Below are 23186 nucleotides of genomic sequence, written 5' to 3' on the forward strand. Positions count from 1 at the left end.
TGACACGAAGAAAAATATTTCATTTTTTTTTTAATTTTTTTTTTTTTTTTTTTTGATGCTATTTTAAAATGATTTATTTTAACTTTACATTTTATGATTTAATTAATTATTAGCTTTTCATTAAACCCATTTTCATTTAATTTGAACCTCCTTCAGTTAATTTCCGAACCCCAGTTTGGGAAACCTTGTAATGTTTAATGCACTTCTTGTTAATCACAATGAATGAAATATATTTTCTTACTATTTGTATTTGTATATCAATATGGTACAATATTATCCTATTTAAATCAATGTGATAAAGGAGTAAAGTCAAAAGTAATCTATAAGTAATCAAAAAGTAGTCTGATTAAATTACCTAAAATGTGTAATGGGAGGTGATTACGTTACTAACTACAATGTTTTTGTCATGTAATTTGGAATCAGTAACGGACTACAACTTGTAAGTAATCTACCCAACTTGAACTAATGGTCCATGGTATTGATATCTAAGATTGCACATATTCTAGTCACTCTTTCCAAGTGATAATTGAAAAAAAAGCAGCAGTAGGCTATTTTAACATTCACTATGCAATAATATCCTACAGTTTAATAATATAGGCTTCTATAGAGACTAAATATGGCATGATCTTTACATTGAAAGAAATTACAACAGAGCTGCTTGTTTACATAAGTCAAAAGTGACTGTCACCTTTTTACATATATTACAGTATATGTAATTACATATTCATATCCCAATACCTTACAGAGTTGGATTATTATGTAATTATTCTTAATTAAATAATAATTATGGAAAGCCCTTTTTTTTTGGTCTCTATGAACTGACGTCGTATGATCAGAAGTGTTAAGATTCTTGAAGATTTCTATTTTTGCAGCATACAGGTTTGGAATAAAATGAGGGTGAGTGTGAAGATTGTCAACATGTTTTCGTAATTTCTTTATTCAAATGAGGCACGGAAATGGCCAAAAAACAAGAACTTTAGTAAGGCAGAGAGATATAAAGACTGTCTGTTTCTGTGGTATCAATGATTTAATTCATACAACACTGAAATCTTTGTTCTTTGGTGTTTGCTGTTTTTTGGAGGTAATGTTTGACCATAAAAATATTCACTGAAGAATATCCACCTTTCTTTCTTTGTTTGCTCTGAAATGATAGAACATGCATTACAGCAAGACCTCAAATTTACACAAATAAAGAACAGATGTTTAACAACCTCCTTTGGCAAGATAAGATGGCTCCTGACAGTTTTGATCAAAACAACATATATATTTCACAAGAATATCATACATAACTCTTTTTGGTCACAGCCACTGTAATAATTAGCTTACCATGACGTCAAAGTCGCTGCTCATAACAGACCCAATATAGTGGAATATTCTAGTGTTCTCATTTTGATCAACAGCTCCTTATTACACCTCGGGTTTGCTGTTTCTAACTGCAACATTCAGCTTTGTACACGCACCTTAACAAAGACATACAAAAATCAGTAATTATGACACAGACCATGTCAAACAATTACTTCTGCAGTCAGATAGGGCTTATGAAAATGCATATATGTACTTAATGATGGAAAGGCCTACAGTCGAGAGATATAAAGCACTTTTAACACCATGTCTGCTATAATAATATAATTCTTGTGCCTTTAAAGTTCAAATATTTGTACAAATAAGGTATACTAGAAGATAAAGGATTAAAGATATGTTTGGCTAAAAAAAAAAAAAAAGATCATTTGAACTTTTTCCTTTTTAAAAATGTATACAAAAATATTCCCTTTCAAAGTATAAAAGGCACTTAAGTTAAAAACATTTGACGGAAACGGAAATCTAACCACAGGAGTTAAATGCATGTGAATCCATTTACTGTCCCAATACACCAAAAAATGAGAGATGGGAGGTAGACGTTTACATGTTGCTTTTCAAGTCTGGATTCACCTCGACTCATATTCTGGCTATGAATGAACGCATACGTGTGTTTTTGTATGCATGCTGGTATCTGAGGCCTTTACAACAGACCTGCTGGTATACACAAGTACACACGACAATGAACCTGAATTAATGATATGAGTGACAGTAAACCTCAATTACCTAGAACAGCCAAACAGAAGATTCATCTTTAAAAACAAAAAATCTGTTCATTCTCTATTGCACTTTACAGAAAATATACAAGCACACATGATCATGTATAACTATAGAATACAAAATAAGTACTTCATTACAAATAAATGTCTTAATTGTTCCTTGTCCACGTGGGGAAAAACACAACTATGAATAAATTAAGGCTTCTATTAAGAGTTTAAGAAGCACCTCTAACCACATATCCAGGCCTCGTTTCCAAACAGAAGAAACCCGGCTCTGAAAAGAAAGAATCTGTCATCCCGAGCTGCTCGCATAGGAAGTCTTGTTTTCTCCAAAGCTGCTCTAGTTCCCTCTTTTCTCATGTTTAAAGGCTGCAGTCCACGCTTGAGAGGAGATGTACAGTTTTGTTGGCCTCTAGGCCAGAGAGAGGCTCTGTAACGCTGCTGATCGGGCTATTTAAGGCTTTCATTGTTGCTTTCTTTATAAAAAGCACACAGGGCCGACTTCAAGGTGGTAATGTGAGCCAGATTTTGTGCTGGGCAAGTTGTAGACCTCCACAATGGGCAGTAAGTTTGGGTCCTCTGACTGGAAAATGAACTGTGTCTGATGCCATCGGCCATCTGTGATCTGAGAGGACAGAAAAAGTGGAAGCATTAGTTGTGATAATGAGGTATCCTAATAATGACGTGTAAAATAGTTGTTTTTACATTGCCTAACAGCACTATTGTGTTCCAGAAGGTGTTCACAATTTTTTTTGCTCGCCAAACCGCTTGGACATAAAATATTTACTTGATGCACCCTTGAGATTTTAAATTAATATTTATATAATGGTCAAATAACATGCAAGTAAATATTATATATATATATATATATATATATATATATTAGGGCTGCACGATAAATCGCATGCTGTGTAATTTACAACTGTACTTCAAAATAAAAAAATAAATCTATTTTATTTTAAAAGTTACAATACTAATTCTATTATAAAACTAGTGCACGTTGCGTTCCCAAATGCTAATGTTAAATTTGCAGCACATGTTCAGATTTAGCAGTTTATTGTGTGCCAAGCCTCTCTATAAAGCTGAAAATACTGTATCATAACACAGTGCCATGCTTCACTCTGAAACACACAGTGCATCAGACTATAGCTGTTTTAATTTTACATTTGTTATAATTAATTATTCGGTTTTTATTAGCTCACAAACCCCTGTCTGGGAGCCCTGCGCTTCACAATAAATAAAAAGTTATTCACTAGAACACAAAAAAATGTTTTAATATAACTTTATGCATACCCAGCACTCGTCCTTTATCAGCTCAGGCTCGATGAATCCCCCAGACTCGATTATCTGTCCCTTCCAGGCTTTAAAGTACACCGCACTAGAGGAAGGTGTTTTGGAGTCCCCTGCTGCCCAAACAGAGACGTTCAGGCAGTGAATGGTGATGATCTGCACAGCTTCAGAGCTCAGAAGGTGGATGAAGTTCATCTGGATCAGACTCACTCCAATCTCCAACTTCAGGAAAGAAATAACATCATAATCAATTGATTACAACAATGGAACCACATAAAGGAGAAGACAAAACACACAAAAGCAGAGTTTGCTGAATTATGGCCATTTAAATTATACAGAAATCAGTATTCTGCAGGCTCAGATTCAGTGCAATCCTGCTCATAATGTTGCTCATAATGGCTAGTTGTCAGCTTTACAGACCTTGGAAACAGCGACTGGCTTAAGGCAGGTTTGACCTCCACTGGTGAAGTTGCAGGTCACTTCAATATTGTCAGAAGAGCAGCCCAGGTTAGGATCTATCCAATAAGTGCCTTTAGTAAAATACAAAATAAAAACAAAATGAAAGAGTCCATAATTGGTGGTGTTAATGTAGCTTTAGTGATAAAACAATGACATTTACAATGATAATGTCCTAGAAATACCTCACCATCGTTCAATCTGTGCTCACATTCAAACAGATCTCTGCACATTCTGGTAGGATTCTCCTGTGTTCCCAGAGGATTCTTGATGCTGTGGATTAGAGTGCTGAGGTAGTGAAGAGTCTTAAAGATCTGGGTTCCCTGGTCCAGCATTAGAAGCTCAGTGTCTTCATACGTCTGTGGATTGGAATGAAACAAAGTCAGGTCTATGATGTCCTGACATAACGTTAATGTTCCTTATCTAACCTGTAATCGGTGCCATGAAATTGACTGTATAAAATTTATACAAACAAATGTCTGTAATTTATGATTGTTTATGCATTCAAATGACATTAAAATGAACAGTAGTAGTTATTACTTGATGTTGAACACTGTTGGCACTTACCTCGGACCGTAAAGTAGAGCGGGAATCCATAACAACATGTAAAGCAGCACCAAGAGCCTCATTTTCCTAAGAGATAACAAAGTAGAGCAGGAATATCAAGGAAGTTGAAAGTAAACTGATTTTAATATGAAAAAAGTTTAGTAGATCAAGTCTTTAATCAATTCATAATATGTGGTGTATCGGCTGTCATGTTGGTGTTGTTGTTTTATATTTTATCATTGGTGGACAGTAACAAGAGTATTTTTTAAAAATTCTACACACACCTGTGGTCTTAACGACAACTTGAACACTTCAGCAAAAAACAATGGAAATACAGTATGTCATGTAAGTAGACAAGTGGTCAAGTGTAAAGACCACAAGAATTTTTTGCGTTGGTGGGTTGATGATGAATGAAATAACCAGTTAAATTCAGGACAGGCTTTTAAATCATTTTTTGAAGTGTACCTTAATTCTTTTTTTTTAATGTAGAGTGCATTTACAGGGGTGTACATACATTTTTCAGGCTGGTTTTCATGAGAGCATCAGGTGATTTGGTTTGGTGCTCACACTGCACATAGTGTGACCCATTAAATATAGCTATAAAAATAATGAACACTAGTAATTATAGTATTATTGCACTTTATTTAGTTTTTAAACTTCTTAATAGAATAAATAACAAAATAATAAATAAGGTGTGATAATACTATTATATTTAAAAATAAAAAAATGCTTATTAAATAAAAATACAATAATTTTATTGTACACTTATAGGGATAGTTCAACCAAAAATTAAAATTCTGTCATTAATTACTCACCCAATAAGCCTTCGTTCATCTTTGGAAACACAAATGAAGATATTTTTGATGGAATCCGAGAGCTCTCTGATCCTGCATAGACAGCAATGCAACTACCACGATCAAGGCCCAGAAACGTAGCAAGGACGTCGTTAAAATGGTCCATGTGACATCAGTGGTTCAACTGTAACTTTATGAAGCTATGAGAATACTTTTAGCGTGCAAAGAAAATTTATTGCAGGGTCAGAGAGCTCTCGGATTCCATCAAAAATATGTTTTTTATTTGTGTTCCGAAGATAAACAAAGGTCTTCCAGGTTTGGAATGACATGAGGGTGAGTAATTAATGATATAATTCTCATTTTTGGGTGAACTATCCCTTTAATAAATATAATGCTAATATTTACTTTTTTGTTTTTTACAGTTTTATTTATTATATACATTTTCTAAATTTTCAAAGCTAAAATCAGCAAGCTTTTATTTTGGCGGGTTGCCGGGAAGTAAGTACAGTATATGCACTGCTGGTTTTAGTGCTGCTGAGTGAAGCGTGTCAGGAAAAGAAATGTCACAGTTTCGCGTTTTGCTCTGAAACTGGCAGCGCTTATTTACCCAGCGCATTTTTTTATTTTGGTCGTGTCTGCGCAGCTGCGCACCTCTTAAGTGCACCCCTGTACATTTACATCATAGCACCTGTAGAGATGCTTTATCAAGAACTTTTAGTGTCATGGACTTCAATTTCTTTAGACAAAGATATACAAGGTATACTTACAGGAGAAAAAGATACACCAGGAAGCCCCTATAAGCCAATGAGAGATAAAGAAAGAGAAAGCATTGATTACAATCAGCTTCAGCTAAATGCAACTCAAGCATGATACATACTATTCACATGGTTGTGAAAATGCATCAAGACTACTTACTGGAGGTCCAGGTGGTCCACGAGGACCTGGAGGTCCCTAGTGGAGAATGAAAAGAACATTTTTATGTTGGTTAAATAGTACCACTTAAGTTATCTAAATGTAAAAAGGCAAGTAAGGTTGAAGGGCATTGGGGAAACATACCCTGGGTCCCTGAATACCCTGTTTAAAATAAAAGGAGAAACATAAAATGTAATTTTTTCAATCGTGAATTCAATTGGAAATCACCTAGAATTTGTTCCCGCTAGATTCTTACCATTTCCCCTCTATTTCCTTTGTCTCCTTGTGGTCCCTAATATAAAGAGAGGAAGAGAAGGGTGTTTTTCAGAGTATGCGCCTAATTAGAAACCACCATCAAGCTACCTTAAGTGACTCATATCATACATACTGGGTTACCACTGGGCCCAATGATACCAATGGGTCCGATGGCTCCTTGCATACCCTTAAAAGAAGAAACACCTACAGTAGTTGCTGATCAAGAACTCTTCATCCATCTCATTTAGGTTTTCAGGACAGTTCTCACAGTGGTACTTACCATTAAACCCTGAGGACCCTTTGGGCCCTGGATACCCACTGGGCCAAGGTCTCCGGGAGGCCCCTGTGAATGACACAAACACTTTGGTCAAAACTATTTGGCCTTACAATATCAGAATACAGAAAATCATTACATCACAGCTTTTGTTTGGTTATATTGCTTGACTAGCTCTCTTAAAGGATTAGTTCACCCAAAAATGAAAATTAGGCCATAAATTACTCACCCTAAAGTCATCCTAGGTGTATATGACTTTCTTCTTTCAGACGAATCTAGTCGGAGTTATATAAAAAATTGTCTTTGATCTTTCAAGCTGTTTAATGGCACTCAGCGGGTGTTGCATGCATCAGTCCAAAAGAAGTTAAATAAAAAGCGCCCATCCATAAAAGAAGTGTCTCACACGGCTCCGGGGGGTGAACAAAGGCCTCCTGTAGCGAATCGATGCGTTTTTGTAAGAAAAATAACCATATTTAAAACGTAATAATCAATTTAATTTAGCTTGCCCTCACTGTTGTGATGACGTAAGACGTCGGCGTTGCACATGCGCCACTCAGAAGTGACGCACGCGGAAGCGCAGGGGAGACATCAAAACAAAACAACGGTCACTAATTAGAAGTACAAAACGAGGATTTGTAAAGAAGAATGTCAGAGGATTTCGATATAAGCCAAGAGGAGACTGGTTTTCCTTTGCTAAAGTAAGGAAACTTTGCTTCCTTTGATCCTGCTGAGTGCCATTAAACAGCTTGAAAGATCAAAGACAATTTTTTATATAACTCCGACTGGATTCGTCTGAAAGAAGAAAGTCATATACACCTAGGATGACTTGAGGGTGAGTAATTTATGGACTGATTTTCATTTTTGGGTGAACTAACCCTTTAAATCTGCTTAAAAAAGCTATTTTTTATCTTAAGCTATAGTGCTTGTACAGCTTGTACAGAAATTGAAGTCCATGACACTAAATCCTATTTTTAACTGTCTTAAATTCGTTTTAAAGGGGTCATATGATACGATTTCAAGTTTTCCTTTCTCTTTGGAGTGTTACAAGCTGATTGTGCATAATGATTATTTTACTTTCTTTAAAGCAGTTTGAATTACTATTGTGTACGAAATGTGCTATATAAATAAACTTGCCTTGCCTTGCCTAGCTGTAATGAAATGCTAGCTTGCACTGTTGGCTAGAAGGCTTAGCATTAAATGAGAAGTAAATAATAACTGCTTGCCTGATTAATTGGATTTTGGTGAATCATATAAAGGTGCACTTTCCTTTCAGTTTATACTGTTCATTAATCACAAGACCAGTCACTGATATATTTTATGTAAGCATCTTTATATATTATTAAACACCTAACAGCTTTACTTAAATAGATTTGATCTGTCGTGTAATCATTGCACATCTATCAGTCTCTTTGATAATTTTGGTAAAACAGTAATTAATTTGAATATCCTCAGAATATAAAAGACATAATTTTTCTTCTGTAATGTGACATTTCCATGTAAAACAGGATATTTACCTAGAAAAAATATAGGTAGAGTCTCTATATGGCAGTTTAAAAATGGGCCTGGTAACATCAGTTTAAAAAGAACATGGAGGAAATTATTACATTTTGAAGAAAGATTGTGAAGACAATTTTTTTAATTTGGAAAATTTAGATTAATCATTCAGAATAAGACATTTAGATTGATCATTCACTTACATTAAAGCAAACAGGATGAATTTTGATCATAAAAACATAACAAGTTGACTTTATAGGCTGACGTTGGTGCAAGAAGAAAGTTTACCTTCGGTCCAAATATTCCAAGAACTCCAGGAAATCCCTGTTCACCAGTACCACCCTAAAGAAAAATATAAACAGATTATAAATAGGTAACAGTAGTAGAATGGCATGACACTATTCTTCAGGAAGTGTTAAAGAAATGCATTGTCATTCATTCATCAACTGTTAAATAGACTGAAAACATGCAAATATACTACCATTTAGAAAGTTTAGGGCCAAATTAATACTTTTATACAGCAAAGATGCAATAAATTGATCAAATGTGACAGATCAAACGAGACATTTATAATGCATTTATAATTACAGTTTCTGCATATGTATTAAACAGTGCAACTGTTTTCAATAATGATAATAATAAGAAACGTTACTAGAATGATTTTGGAAGGACTAAGTAACACTGAAACTCAAACTACAGTATTACATAGAGCTGTGTAAGAAGTTACTGTCTGATTTTGGCAATTATGTTCTTTGTTTTATTCTCAGAGGTCCATTATTTAAACAAAAGAGATCACTAGAGCAGTATTCATTGGTGTGTTTGTCATATTTGGAATGGATCAATTGTCAGAGAAGCAATACTTACAGGTTGCCCTTTGACCCCTCGGTCACCCTGTTTTCCAGGAAATCCCATTCCCCCATTAAATCCTCTTTTGCCTGGAGGTCCAGTTTGGCCAGGGATGCCCCTTTCACCCTAAGTCAGAACATTGAGAAATATTTAAGCTAAAACCAGCTAATATTGTTATAGATGCAGATAATGATGACACACAAACATAAATAACTGGTCACCATATATGCATATAAGCAAGGTACCTTTGGCCCAAAAGAGCCTTGAATTCCTGGCAGACCTGGTACACCTGTGTTTCCTTGAGGACCTGGTTTTCCAGGCAGACCAACCTCCCCATCACTTCCATGCTCACCCTAATGTGCATAACAGGGAAAAAACAAACCAAAACATCACAAACAACAAAACACACCTGGGCGATTTCAAGTGTTACATTGAAAACATTGAGAATTACATTCATTGTCTTACTGGCATTCCTTTAACTCCATCTTTCCCAAGGGCTCCTTCTACCCCAGGATCACCCTCAAGACCCTCACGACCAACAACTCCTCTGGGGCCTGGGAGACCAACAGGACCCTATGAGAGAAACACAACTGTTTATATTAACATCAGCTGTAGGTTCTGTCATGATGTAAGAAAAACGTACTTACAGCGGAGCCTCGTTTTCCAGATTCACCACTTGGACCATTTTTGCCTTTTGCACCCTAGAAAAATCAGTTATTCAGTTGAGTTGGATATTATGATTTAAAACAGAAGCCATATTTGTGCATTATATTTAAACAAAACAAAATCCACAATATGTTTGTCTTGGTAAAGTCTTACTTTATTGCCTTTGGATCCTTTAGGCCCTGGAAAACCTTTTGGCCCTGCATTTCCCTGTGGTTATAGACAGAGAAAATAAGATGAAGAAAATATACATTTTATAGCTCAGTTTAAAGCAGGGGTATTATTGTTAATTAAAACGAAAACTAAAACCATAAAAAAATACTTTGATTACTTATAATAAAATAAACTAAATAAAATTAAATATTAAAAAAACATACTAGATTTATTTTTTAAGCTATTTGCCAAGGCAACATTTTTCATTTCACTTTAGTTTAAGTAACTAAATAAACTAAAACTTCATAAAAACTACACAGACATATTTAAAAACTAATAAACAAATAAAAATGACAAAATACACAACAAAATCACAAAAAATGTAACAAAATTAAAATAAGAACAAGATACAAGAATAACATCAAATTCAAAATATTAATAAAACTATAACAGTATAAAGATGTAATTATTGGTAGATTCACTCACAGGGAGTCCAGGGGCCCCTGGGTTTCCTCTTTCCCCATGAACACCTTCGTGACCCTTGAGATTTACAAATTGAGATTCAAAATTGACATAGAATGTATATTTAATTAGTGATCTATTTTGGAATTGTCTAAAAATATATTTCTTAAATCAAAACTCACTGGGTATCCAGGGTCACCTGGCTGTCCCCTTTCTCCTCTGTTGCCAACAGGTCCCTAAACCCCAGTGAAATCCAAACATATTGATCAGGTTGGCATCCAGACTTTTCACAAAACAAGGCAAAAATGTGTAATAAATCTAGTGGACTGACTCACGATGTCACCTAAAGGACCAGGTGGACCTTCAACCTTCCTGTCGTCACCTGGCTCTCCCTGAAAAGTGTAGAAATTGATTTCAGTATTGATTTCTGGATTTTTCAATCTGGTATAAATTTGACCTTGTGCTATGGATATGCTAAGGTTACATTAATTCCAAAATTAATCTGGATTTTTGGAAAAAGACTATTTGTTTTTATTATACAAATACAAAGAACACTCCTTTGTTAAATGAGCTTCTAGTTATAAGGCCTTTTAATTTTTTACCTTTTCACCTCTTGGTCCTGGGGATCCCATTGGACCTTTTGGTCCTTGATGACCCTACAGTAAATGAGGAAATAAAAGAAGAAATAGTGGAGTATGGAACCATTTGAGCGCTTAAAGACAAGCTCTAACAAGCCTTATTTACTTAAGAACCTCATATAATGTAGAGCAGCCGTTTTGATTTTGTACCATTTTATGCTGAGGTAAAATAAAGTCTTATAAGGCACGTCTATGTTAAATAACACTTACTTCATATCCCACTAAACCTGGTTCTCCATACTGACCCATTTTTCCCAGAGCACCCTGAAAATAATAGCCATGGGATCAGAGTTAGCTTCAGATAGCATAATCAGAAACTCCATTCTTGCCTAAACAAAACACAATTAAAAAAAGGGTCTCTACAATATTTTCTTTGATGTATAATAACATAAGTATCAGCATTTTCTGTGGTTTGTCAGTGATGTAATACGAGATGGTTAAAATATATCTCTGGCAAAGGAAAGGCTATTTCAGAGAAAAGCGTTTGTAATTATTTCTTTCTTCTTACAATGACATCATTAGACCTTTGTAATCAATGGACCTTATGTCCTTTTGGTTTGCAAAACTCTAACGTTGAACATTTTACCATAAACCCAGTAGTTCCTCTGCTTCCTTTTGGCCCAATGAAACCTATGGCACCTTGTTCTCCCATTGGTCCAGTCTCGCCAAGGTGACCCTGGTGACCTTTGCTGCCCTGAAATGAAATTAAGCATTATTTAAACATTCTACATATGGACACACACACACACACACACTGATATCTAATGATAAGTACTGAGAGTAGTGATGGATAATCATGTCATAAAATGTCATAAATGAAATACCTTCTCTCCAGGTTTTCCCCTCTCACCAGTTTTTCCAGGTTTGCCCTCAGGGCCCTGAAATTACATTACAGAGTTGACACTGCAAAAATGAATTAAAAGACATCTCTGAATGAACACATTCAGTCTGACTTTAATCATTCAGAACTACCACAAGGAGGTGTAGTTTGTCTTTGCTGTCATCCAACATCACTCAGTCTTCAATAAAACCTTAAAGCAGTGGTCGCCAACCCGTCGATCGCGATCGACTAGTAGATCTTTATCACTGTCCCAGTAGATCCCGAAAAAAACAGTAAAATAAGTACAAAAATGCATTACATTTCTGGGGTTATATTAATGTATCACTGAAGGGAACTGTCAAGTGCTATGAGCAATAAAGTGCTCTAGAGTGAAACAGTTTACACCAGTCCTGCTGAGAAACTGCTGAAACCAGCTTAAGGTGTTCAAAACTTATCTAAAACTTTCTACAAATAAAAAAAGGCAAACCAAACCAGCTTGACTAGCTGAAACAAAGAAAAATAGTTAATACTATTTATTTTTTTCAGCAGGCCTAGATTTGCTTCATTTTTTTTCAGAATTGAATAGTCAGCAAAATATCAGAACTATTTGTTTTTCACTGATAAATCCACAAAAACAATAGCACTGTGATTGTGATACACATGAAAACATTGACAAAATGATCTTTGATTTCGAAACTGAAAAGAGCACACACCTTGACACCTGTTAAGCCAGGATCTCCGACACGGCCTTCTGTTCCTGTAAATCCGATGGCTCCTCTTTCACCTGTTTCTCCTTCCAAACCAATGTCACCCTTTTCACCCTAGAGACAACAACACCTATTGAAACTTAATACAATCTAAAGCAAACAAACATAACGTCTACTAACATTTTGAAATAAAGTGATCATGCATAAATTAAAAAAATGTATTTGGTACTTTTCTGACCTTAGCTCCATCAGGGCCACTCAGACCAGCCTCCCCATCAAGCCCAGGGTCGCCCTGAACAAGAACGTCATTAAAAAAAATTCACTGAACTACTTTAAAAAGACACAAATGTGGACTTTAATCAGGGTAGATGCCATATTTCGCTTGACACAAATAAAAACAAAGCTGTGAAGGACAAATGTGTTGAGTTTCTAGGTTGCATCTAATAAACCATCCCTTGTGAAAAAGAAGTACACTTTAGTCGTACTAGAGTACTTGTTACGGAAATAATAAATTTTTGACAAACAGATGAATGAAATCATCAGAATGAGCTTTTTCAAATTGAAGAAGACCTCTAAGATTAAGCCTTTTTTATCCCAGAAAGATTTGGAAAAGGTTATTCATGCATTTATGTTTTCGAGATTAGACTACTGCAACTCGCTATATTATTGGGCTCAAAATAAAATTTGAGATAGATTGCAGATGGCCCAAAATGCTGCTGCAAGAATGCTCACAGGCACTTGTAAATTAGATCATATAACCCCGGTGTTAAAATCATTGCATTGGTTGCGTTTCTTTTAGGATTCATTTTAAAATCGTATTATTTGTATTTAAATCATGGCTTAGCTCCATCGTTTATTGCGGATCTAATTCAGGAACAAAAGCCAATGAGATCTTTATGATCTCAATCACAGAAACTTCTTGTTGTTCCTCGGTCTAAGATGAAAACTATGGAACAGCCTACCACTATATACAGTGGGGAAAATAATTATTTGATCCCCTACTGAATTTGTAAGTTTGCCCACTTACAAAGAAATGAAGGGTCTATAATTTTTATGGTAGGTTTATTTTAACGGATAGAGAGAATATCAAGCAAAAAATCCAGAAAAAAAAAACACTAGGTCAGTTTAAAAGCCATCTGAAAACATATTTTTTTTATGATAGCTTTCGATCGGTTGCTCGTGCCATATGGGTCTCTTTTGTCCTTAATTAAGATAAATTTCGATTGTTCTTTTAAGGTTTCTCTTTTTATATTTATTAGATATTATTAGATACATGGTTATGATTTTTTAAATGTTTTCCTCTCCTAATTGCTTTATTGTTTGTACAGCACTATGGTCAACATTGTTGTTTTATTCAGTGCTTTAGAAATAAATTTGAACATTTTAAACTTAATTGTGAACTGAATGTAACGTTTTCATACACTTAACTGCAATTAAACAAATATGTATTATAATAAAATAAAAATGTTTTATAATTTAAATGTAAATTCAATTCAATTAGCTAAACTTTCAAGAGCTTTTCTGACCCACTGAAGCAGGACTTAAGTACATCTTTAAATACATTTGTAATTATAGATTTGTAATAAAGTTGTACATAAAATAAGAGTACTTCTTTCAAGCACAATAAGATTATTAAAACATGTTTTATAATGTACAATGATGTGTATAATGTATCTTTAAAATCTATTTTAAGATTTGAAGCACACATTCAATATAATTAAGCACATTTAATTATAGTACATAAGCGCCTCAGTGACTGAATGATTGTCACTGAGGTATACAACAGTGAAACCCACTGAACTGACAGTAATGGCATCTCTCCTGAATAAAGTCTATTACGCTTAGCAAAATGAACCTACTCGAGGTCCAATCAAGCCTTGCTCTCCCATATTCCCAAGAGATCCAGCAGCACCCTAAAAAGTGTGGAAAAAAAGTTACAACTCAAATTTCAGCATAATTAACTTGTGCTTTGTATAAAACATCTGCATATGATCACAGTAACCTCACTATGGTAAATTTTGGACATGACATTACTAATCAGCATTCAGTATCATGTACAGCATAAGAAAACACAGCAGGTGTTTCACCTTCTCTCCTGGTTCACCTGGTAAGCCTCGCTCCCCAACCTTCCCAGGTAAACCCTGTCACACAAACCAGGAAACTAATGAACATGGACTGTTTAACTTTCTAAATCTTACTACAGTCTTTGGTCCCTCACAGCTAAGAAAACATGTGGGAATAATAGATAGGTAATTAGAAACAAAGGGACAATGTGGGACAAAATCTGTTTCTTATTTCGGTTTCATTCGTTAAAGTATTTTAATTAACAAAGTCAAGCTAAGTGTTTTCTAGTGCCACCTGAGGACATTGTAATTGTATACAGGAACCACAACTAATCTGGCATTGGCTAAATTAGGGCATAAATAGAATTGTTTAGCAAAAAAGCAGTGAGAAGAGTAGGACAGAGGGGTACAATAAGAAGTAACACAGCTTGAAAAATAGAGAACTGATCTAATAATGCTGGAAGTACAATATGAAATATCAACACATATTTGAAGATTATGTCAAGAATCTTACCTCTGCTCCAATCTCACCCAATGGACCTAATACTCCCAAAGGCCCTTGAGGACCCTGTTAAGAGACAGAAAACATATGGCTGTGATATCAGCTACTGAAACAATGATACAAATCTTACTGAGTCCAATCTTTTGAACAATAGTGTTCAGATTTGTTACACTGATAAAAAAAGACAGTAATATATATATTGTTACAAACGAGTTCTATTTCAAATAAATTTGAACAATTAAACAATGTAAGTCAATGAGCATCAAAACGGTTTCTTTCAACAACCTATTTGCTACACCTCTGAAACAACTTTCCAGACCATTTAATAATATTAACACATAGCCAAATAGCTATTCAGGCATTGTTTTTGCAAACTCTTTTCCAAACCTGGCTCCGTTCTGGTATGGAACAGTAACTTATCACAAATCACTCAATTCCATATGGATAAAATCAAGTCCTGTTTTTTTTCTAGTTGAAAATCTTGTTTTACTTAAGAATAAATGCTGCCATTAGTTTTGTCACATCACATTGACATCATCAAACCTGATATGTCACATGTAATGGTACCATTTTAATCAGATCTGAACAGCGGAGGGGAACAAAGTCAGTTATTAAAGGCTTACATTTCAGTCTGTTTCAAAAGACTTGGAATAGATGGACTGCTTCATGAACATTTTATGGTGCTTTTTTGTCGTTTTGGAGCTTGACAGTCCAAATCCTCATTCATTATACATGAATGATGTACTTACAGGTTCTCCTAAGATGCCCTTTGCGCCAGGAGGTCCTGTTGGCCCTTGAACACCCTAAAAAATGGATATACATATTTAATTTCAAAATGTATATATTATAAACTTAGTTTTTTTTTTTCAATTAATTTTTTTCAAAAACTGTTGAAAATGTTTATCAAACAATCAATTACTCACAGGAAATCCAGTTGGTCCGTTTTCACCAGTTTCACCAAGTTTACCCTATTACACAAGAGAGAAACTCAGTGTCTCTGCATCTTGTCACTGGGGCAGTTCCCAGTTCTTTACCCTTAAAGGTAAGTGTAGGTGCATAGTAGTGCGATAAGAGTATATATTACTATCTTAAGGGTACATAAAACTACTGTAAGGTACAAATATGCACCCTTTGGGCATAAGGTACAAGGTACAAAGGTGTCTCTTTGAGGATACTGCCCCAGTGACACGCTGTTGTACACTCTAAAGGCTACAAATGTTCAACGTTAGAGTTTTGCAAACCAAAAGGACATAAGGTCCATTGATTACAAAGGTCTAATGATGTCATTGTAAGAAGAAAGAAATAATTACAAACGCTTTTCTCTGAAATAGCCTTTCCTTTGCCAGAGATATATTTTAACCATCTCGTATTACATCATTGACAAACCACAGAAACCCAAACCCCAATTTTTGCACTATTTTTTTTTGGACAGTGTCAAAATTTAAGAGAAATAAAACAAATAAAACTGTAATTTTACCATTTGTCCATTGAAGCCTTGTTTTCCCAGTGGGCCTTCAGGACCCTGCAGAAAGGGGACAGAACCCAAGACAGTCACCAACTATTTTCCATTGCAACAACCAAATCAAAATATTCTTTATTCTGTTTGATCAAACCAAAACCAAGTATTTTGGAAATGTTTTGAGACAACCTTCAATGCACCCTGTTTCCAGCTTTTCCGGTTGATAAAATGTTGTGCTGACAATTTAGATGTGTTTCATATGTTGTTTTGTTCTGTGGTAGGGAAAATGCAGTGCATGCCAGCATGGAGGAAGTCAAGTACTTCATCTTGAAAAATAGCATAGCATTACTACGCCGCTTTCAACAAGCACCATTCACTTCATTTTGAAGTTACTGACATCTCACGAGGATAAAATTGCAAACAATTACTAAGCTAAATGTTTCAAGATCTCAATATTAAGCTGCCAGTGAAGATTAATATCAAATTAATCATATGCAGCCCTAATTGTGCTTATAAACAATAGTGAAAACAAGGAAACAGTAATGACTTTGGTCCAAAAAAGGGACTATTAATGATGAAAGTTTAGGACTATTTTCTAATCGGTATCATGACTGTAAGATGTTATGCAGTAACTTAGCTCTACAAGAATCATTGCTGAATATTTCACCTTCATTCCCATCACTCCTTTGTCTCCGACTGGTCCGTCTGGGCCTGTCGCACCCTATGTAGAATATAGAGAGGTGGAACTGGCATTATGGAGCAGACACATATGGGTGTACAAAAATGAACCAAACAGCAGAGGGCACACTTGTACAAACAAAGACATCAGTGGTGATACTCTGGGTCAAGAGAACAAGTTTACTATTATCACCTAGTGTAACTAGCAGATATACAGTATAGCATTAGTCAAAGTTTGACAAACCTATATGACATATAGACAACTAATTCAGAGTAATTTGTATGACTTATGGTCTTGAACGAGTCAAATCTCAAGCTCACCAGGGGCAAAAACCTGAATGAATGCAGCTTTAAAGACTTCTGTGAAACATTAGCCTTTCACATCATGGAAGTTCAGTCGCAGTAAAATGGAAAGCTGCCATTATATTTCCATTGTGATGATTCATAAGCCTCATGAAAATGTAGAGCCACAGCTGGGTGATCTCTGACTTTGAGGGATTTCTTTGTCTGGAAGGTGGAAACAGTGATCAATGGGCATATTATGATGGCTGCAATTGCTGTGGCTCCTGCTGAAGAACAGACGTGTGGTGCTCCTCTGACAGAACTTGCTTTTGAAGGCCAGTGCAACACTGCTGCCTCTGTTCTTGTGATCTGATGTCATTCAGCAAACCTTTGACCTTTCACGGGCTAATGACAACATTTGGGCTGATTGGAATCAGGCCTGGACAGAAACTTGAATCATAAAAAGGAGGTCAAAAATAAAACATCAGAATCTTTCTGAATCCTAATTCTAAATAACAGCCCTGCCCTTGTTTCAGTGGCAATGGTTTGTAGATTTTCAACAAAACATCAGCTGAATTTGAGTAGAATTTTTCAGTAACACTTTATTTTAGAATATATATATTGTGAATTGAAGTGTGGCCAAGTATGGTGTCCCATACCCAGAATTTGTGCTCTGAATTTAACCCATCCAAGTGCACACACACAGTAGTGAATACACACACACACACACACCGTGAAAACACACCCGGAGCAGTGGGCAGCCATATTGCTGTGGCGCCCGGGGAGCAGTTGGGGGTTCGGTGCCTTGCTCAAGGGTCTCACCTCAGTCGTTAAGGTGTCTTTGTTACACACTTACTATTATAACAACAATAAATTATGCATATTTACATGCAAATAACCCTAAGCCAAACCCTAACCCTAATAGTAAGTACATGTATAGTTAATTAATATTACTCAGTACTTAAATGTATAATTACACTGTAACAAGGACACCTTAAAATAAAGTGTAACCCATTTTTCTTTGAATTCTGTTCTGATATAGTTACTGCTATGTTACTGTAAAACTTAATAAGTTGTTTTAAAAATGGTAAAGAGTGTATTTTTGTCCCACTAGCATCACCAAATTTAACTGCAAAACTTACGACTGGTTTCCTGAACATTCTCTGATATTGGTTAGAAAACTGAATTCACAAAAAAATCACATTATTGGTAGTCAATGTTGCTGTGTTAAGCTGATTGGAATGCTCAACGATTGTTATTTACAATAAAAAATAGCTGCATTTACAATGAAACTAAATTGCATGTACAAAATACAACAGTATAGTGAATTCAATTAACTCCACCAGCATAAATTGAATAAAAATAAAGAAAAAACACCTAATGTGTATTCTTTCACCATTTTATAGGATCTTTCTGTATTGTAGAAAAGGTACATTACCATCTTGCAATGTTGCAATTACAGCTTCCTAACTCACAAATACAAACTTTCAAGGAGGACTTGAATGCCTCAGAAGATTTAAGAATTTGAGTTGATCTGACAGCATGCCCAATGAACTTTTAACTTTATTATCAATATTTCAAACTATTTTTAATTTGTCTGTGAGGTGAGAAGACTTTCTATTCCTCAGTAAATTACATGAATATTGGCCTCTAAAGAGCAGTGAGATAAATGGATCTGTCTGTGGGAACTAACAGAACTGAGCATTTTGAAAATGACGAGGCTCAAATCCCAGACCTCCACGTTTTCCATCAGTGGTAATTCAGTCCTAACTGCCGTTCATCTTTTGTTTGTTGAAGGATTAATGTTTCATTTGTAATGGTGAATTAAGTTTATGAAATGTGTTTTTGCGATGCGAGTAAAGACAGTTATGAGTGCTGAAATTTCTGATGGGATGCTAGAAAGCTATTAGAGATTGTATTAACACATTAAACAACATGAACTTATGTGAAATTCATTAAGAGTGAAGCTTCAATGCAAATGTCCACACTAAATCATAGTGGACCCTATTAACTTTCCTAATGCATGTTCCTGGTCTTACTGTGAACAATATATCAATGCAGGTTATTGCAAAGAAATAGAAACAAAGTTTAAACAAACTAAAATAATAATACTCAAGTGCTCTTTTCATGTAGGCTGTGCAAGCTATTGGATAAGGTTAACCTAAAGCCAATTAGGTAATAGAAAGGCCGGTTTTCACAATTAATCAATTTCTGAAGGATAAAATCAGCCAATCCTACATTTTTTCTCATTGAATATTGTGTTTCTCTTTGAAATATGTCACATTACAGAAGTAAAATTGGTGCAAATGGTATTCATACTGACTTGAAGAGTTTTTTGAGTGTTCTTATCTGCTGAGAATCATCATAAATCTGACATCATTGACATAATCCAATCTCCAAGCTTGGGACTTTCCCATCAGTACTTGAAGGCTTAACTCTTTAGCAACCCCCACCGGTTCCCATTACCCATAACACCCATAACCTATGACACACGCGAAAACGTCTCGGTTACGTATGGTAACCCTCGTTCCCTGAAGGAGGGAACGGAGACGTCACGTCGGATGACCGACGAAATTGGGGATCTCGCTTAGAGAGACCAATCTACTTCGAGTGTAAACTAAACGAGCCAATGCACATTGGCCTTTCACAGTAAATCCGAAATGCTCCAAGCTGCTCATGAGTATTGCCACTTCTCCACAGCTGATCGGAGACTGTCCTTTGTTTGCCCTCAACTCCCATGGCTCGCTTTGATTCGGAGCAGAACCCTGTGGGTGGCACTGATTCCTTCATTGTGATAGTACAACTGCAGCTGGATTTTATTTTTTATAGTTTTTTAAAAACATTACGTGAAATAGATTTTTTTTCCCAATCATTGATAGGTTTGCCCTAATGTTTTGTGCTTGAGCTTTGTAGACATTATCATCATTGTGGGGATTATCAGTACAGTTGTGGGGATAAAACTAAAATAATTTGAACATAAAAGTGGCGCGTAGTTTTAATATTTTAATTAGGTTTTAATGGTAATGTAATCAGAGCTGATGTGAAGATACCATCTGTCAAGCTCTTCTGCCATGATACTGTCACTTACTGTAAATATAAAGGAAATATATAGCTAAAGGAAATATAATAGCTTCCAGTAACCACTGCATTAGCAGGATGCAAAACTATCCAAAGATGACAGAACTATATGCCAATGCAAAACTCATCACAGGCCTATGTGAACTTGAATGGCCTCCTCTAAGAAAAAAAATCATGAGTATACAGTGATAACTATCTAGAGAGATTACAAAAATATGTTAATTGAATAGAGTTGTGAAATTAAGACTTCTGCTGATGAGCGTAGCTTGAACATTATACTGTTTTACTTACAAAAATATGTCTTACTTTTAATTCTTGAACATTTTGACTTTCCAAAGCACATGTTTATGTAAGGACCATCATTACTAATAGTCAAAATGATCAGTTCTTACCCTTCTGCCTTTGGGTCCTCTGGTGCCGCTGAGGCCCCTAGACCCGGGAGGCCCCTGGAAACACAGAACAGAGTCCTGAATCAGGCAGCAGGAGAACGTTCCCTGAGAAATTTAGTTAGAGCTGGCAAGAGTCTCTGGCAGGCAAACAAACATCACTTGACCCGATTACAACTACAGGGTGAAAGCTCTGTCCTTCAAAGGCTGGTGTTTATGTTTGTAATACGCTGCACTTTTTGCCCTCCTCACAGGGTCATCCGAGTGCCTTCAAAAGCTATTTCCTGCCAAACGCTTGCATGACGTCAACATTTGTGTGAAAAGAGCAAAGAAGCCCAAGGAGTTGTCAGGACGCTAATTATGCTAGTGTCTATCATCAGTGTCCACGGACAGCTCTAATGAGAGAACGTAAACAGTGCTGTGCGGAGGCAAAATGTTAATTTGATTACTGAATAAAATGAGACAGACTTGGCCGGTTATGATGTTTCTGTAATCTGGATTTACCTAGAAAGATTTAGACCTGACGACTGCACAAAATGTGGAAATTACAACACAAAAGTAAGACACAAAACAGAGCTGATTTGTGCTGATGTTACTTTTTGCAGAGACTCTTGGCCAGGGATAAATGAAGTCAGTTCATATATACTGAATACATAACATTGACTTACTGGTGTACCTTCTGGTCCAGATGGGCCTCTCTCACCCGGGGCCCCTGGGTGTCCCTAAAACAACAATAACAGGCACATCATTATAGAACAATCTCTATTACAAGAAATAAACTCTAAAAAACTCTCACTCAGTTGTATTTGTTTTATTGTTCCGTTTCAACTGTACTACTGTACACCATTGAAAGTTAACTTGGTGGTGTGGTAATTTAAACAAAAAAGCTTGTGATGACTATTATTAACATATTTGTGCAGCATAGAAGAAAGAGCTCTTATAAGCATGATGTAGCAAACTACACTGAGAACAACTCCTATGTTGTTCGTTGGCAAGCGCTCATAATTAACAATGGAAATGAAGACGGACTATTTTTTGAATTGCCATGGACAACAAATACATACAGACAAGTTTTAAGTGTTATAGGAACTATTGAAACACTGAAATGACGACAAAACTTCTTGGAAAGACTGGAAGGTTGCTGTTGGACTTCTTTGGAGTGGCTTGAATTTGGTTTCAACTTTGACATTGTTCCCAAACCACTTTGCGCAGCAAATGGCTACAATTTCCTTATGTCATTGAAAGGGAAATGACTCTTGCAGTGGTCTAGCTGATTATCCCATGAATGGAAAATGGCTGATGAGGCATTTTCCCTTTCCAACCATTGCAGCTGTGATCTGTGTGAGTTATAGTGACTGCCCAAGGTTAAGTGGGTATTAGAGTTCCCCTGAGAGCAGAGACGAGATCCAGACTTACTCCTTACCATCGCTCCCTTTTCTCCAGGTGGCCCGGGCAGACCCATCTCACCACGATCTCCCTGAGAGCACAAGAAACACATCTAAGCCAAACAACACAGCAGAAGATATCACTAACATCAAGGAAAGACAACATTGACCATGATACAAAACCAACATAAATGTCTGATGATTGATTTAAAACACATGCCATATATAAACAGGAACCAAGATTAATCTGAATTTAACATGATTACACATGGCGGAATGCTGTGAAACGAAATGCTGACCTTTTCTCCAGGAAACCCCACCTCACCGACAGGTCCGACAAAACCAAGAAGACCCTATTGTGCACAAAGAAATAAGGAAAAAGAAAATCAAAGATTACTAACTCCAGATTAAAACGCATATAAATATACAGAAGTATACGAAAAATCCTTTACCCTCTCACCAAGCATCCCAGGGTTTCCAGGAAATCCAGGCTCTCCCTACAGCAAAGGGACAAGATTTGCAATTCAAAAACTCAGATGTTAATGTATTCATTAACAACATAACGACCTCTAATAAAGGGGACTCATTCACACATTATTGGGAACAGAAAAAAGTAAAGGGTGTTTCTTCAACTATGACACTATACTGCCCAGAATTAGGTTTTATCCAACATTAGTGTACTTGTTTACCAAGGAGACAACAGCATCAGTGAAGAGCTTGAGATGAAATAAGACACATGTGATGTGTGAGAACAAAAAAAAAAAAAAGGGCAAATGTTATAAACAGGGGTGGAAAGAGTAATATATTAAAATATTCTACTAAAGTAAAAGTACCATTACATTAATTACATTTATCTTAAGTACAAGTAAAAATACCAGTCTAAAAATCTACTCAAGTAAAAGTAAAAAGTAGCTCTTTTAAAATTTACTCAGAGTAAAAGTTACTTAGTTACATTTCAACAGTGGGGG

The 23186-nt window shown here is 35.8% G+C and overlaps 1 protein-coding gene across 1 annotated transcript in view; it reads right to left on the bottom strand.

Annotated features, from left to right (window-relative positions):
- Positions 1–1275: 1275 nt before the first annotated feature.
- Positions 1276–23186, bottom strand: part of LOC107720245 (collagen alpha-1(XXVII) chain B-like) — a 76160-nt gene continuing 54249 nt past the window's right edge. Inside the window, exons 23-60 of the mRNA XM_016527883.1 lie at positions 22671–22715; positions 22518–22571; positions 22257–22310; positions 21502–21555; positions 20840–20893; positions 17077–17130; positions 16428–16472; positions 15874–15918; positions 15700–15753; positions 14963–15016; positions 14473–14526; positions 14245–14298; positions 12624–12677; positions 12392–12499; positions 11683–11736; positions 11445–11552; positions 11069–11122; positions 10823–10876; positions 10556–10612; positions 10403–10456; positions 10245–10298; positions 9762–9815; positions 9590–9643; positions 9408–9515; positions 9188–9295; positions 8961–9068; positions 8385–8438; positions 6609–6671; positions 6462–6515; positions 6330–6365; positions 6218–6235; positions 6077–6112; positions 5929–5955; positions 4389–4454; positions 4012–4180; positions 3786–3895; positions 3369–3587; positions 1276–2700 (exon numbers count right to left, since the gene is read on the bottom strand). Of these exons, the coding sequence (XP_016383369.1) occupies positions 2554–2700; positions 3369–3587; positions 3786–3895; positions 4012–4180; positions 4389–4454; positions 5929–5955; positions 6077–6112; positions 6218–6235; positions 6330–6365; positions 6462–6515; positions 6609–6671; positions 8385–8438; positions 8961–9068; positions 9188–9295; positions 9408–9515; positions 9590–9643; positions 9762–9815; positions 10245–10298; positions 10403–10456; positions 10556–10612; positions 10823–10876; positions 11069–11122; positions 11445–11552; positions 11683–11736; positions 12392–12499; positions 12624–12677; positions 14245–14298; positions 14473–14526; positions 14963–15016; positions 15700–15753; positions 15874–15918; positions 16428–16472; positions 17077–17130; positions 20840–20893; positions 21502–21555; positions 22257–22310; positions 22518–22571; positions 22671–22715 (2649 nt within the window). The 3' untranslated portion in view covers positions 1276–2553. The remainder of the gene's footprint in view (positions 2701–3368; positions 3588–3785; positions 3896–4011; positions 4181–4388; positions 4455–5928; positions 5956–6076; positions 6113–6217; positions 6236–6329; positions 6366–6461; positions 6516–6608; positions 6672–8384; positions 8439–8960; positions 9069–9187; positions 9296–9407; positions 9516–9589; positions 9644–9761; positions 9816–10244; positions 10299–10402; positions 10457–10555; positions 10613–10822; positions 10877–11068; positions 11123–11444; positions 11553–11682; positions 11737–12391; positions 12500–12623; positions 12678–14244; positions 14299–14472; positions 14527–14962; positions 15017–15699; positions 15754–15873; positions 15919–16427; positions 16473–17076; positions 17131–20839; positions 20894–21501; positions 21556–22256; positions 22311–22517; positions 22572–22670; positions 22716–23186) is intronic.

This window comes from Sinocyclocheilus rhinocerous, unplaced genomic scaffold (genome assembly GCF_001515625.1).
Source record: "Sinocyclocheilus rhinocerous isolate Xijiao unplaced genomic scaffold, SAMN03320098_v1.1 scaffold62, whole genome shotgun sequence".
Lineage (NCBI taxonomy): Eukaryota > Metazoa > Chordata > Actinopteri > Cypriniformes > Cyprinidae > Sinocyclocheilus > Sinocyclocheilus rhinocerous.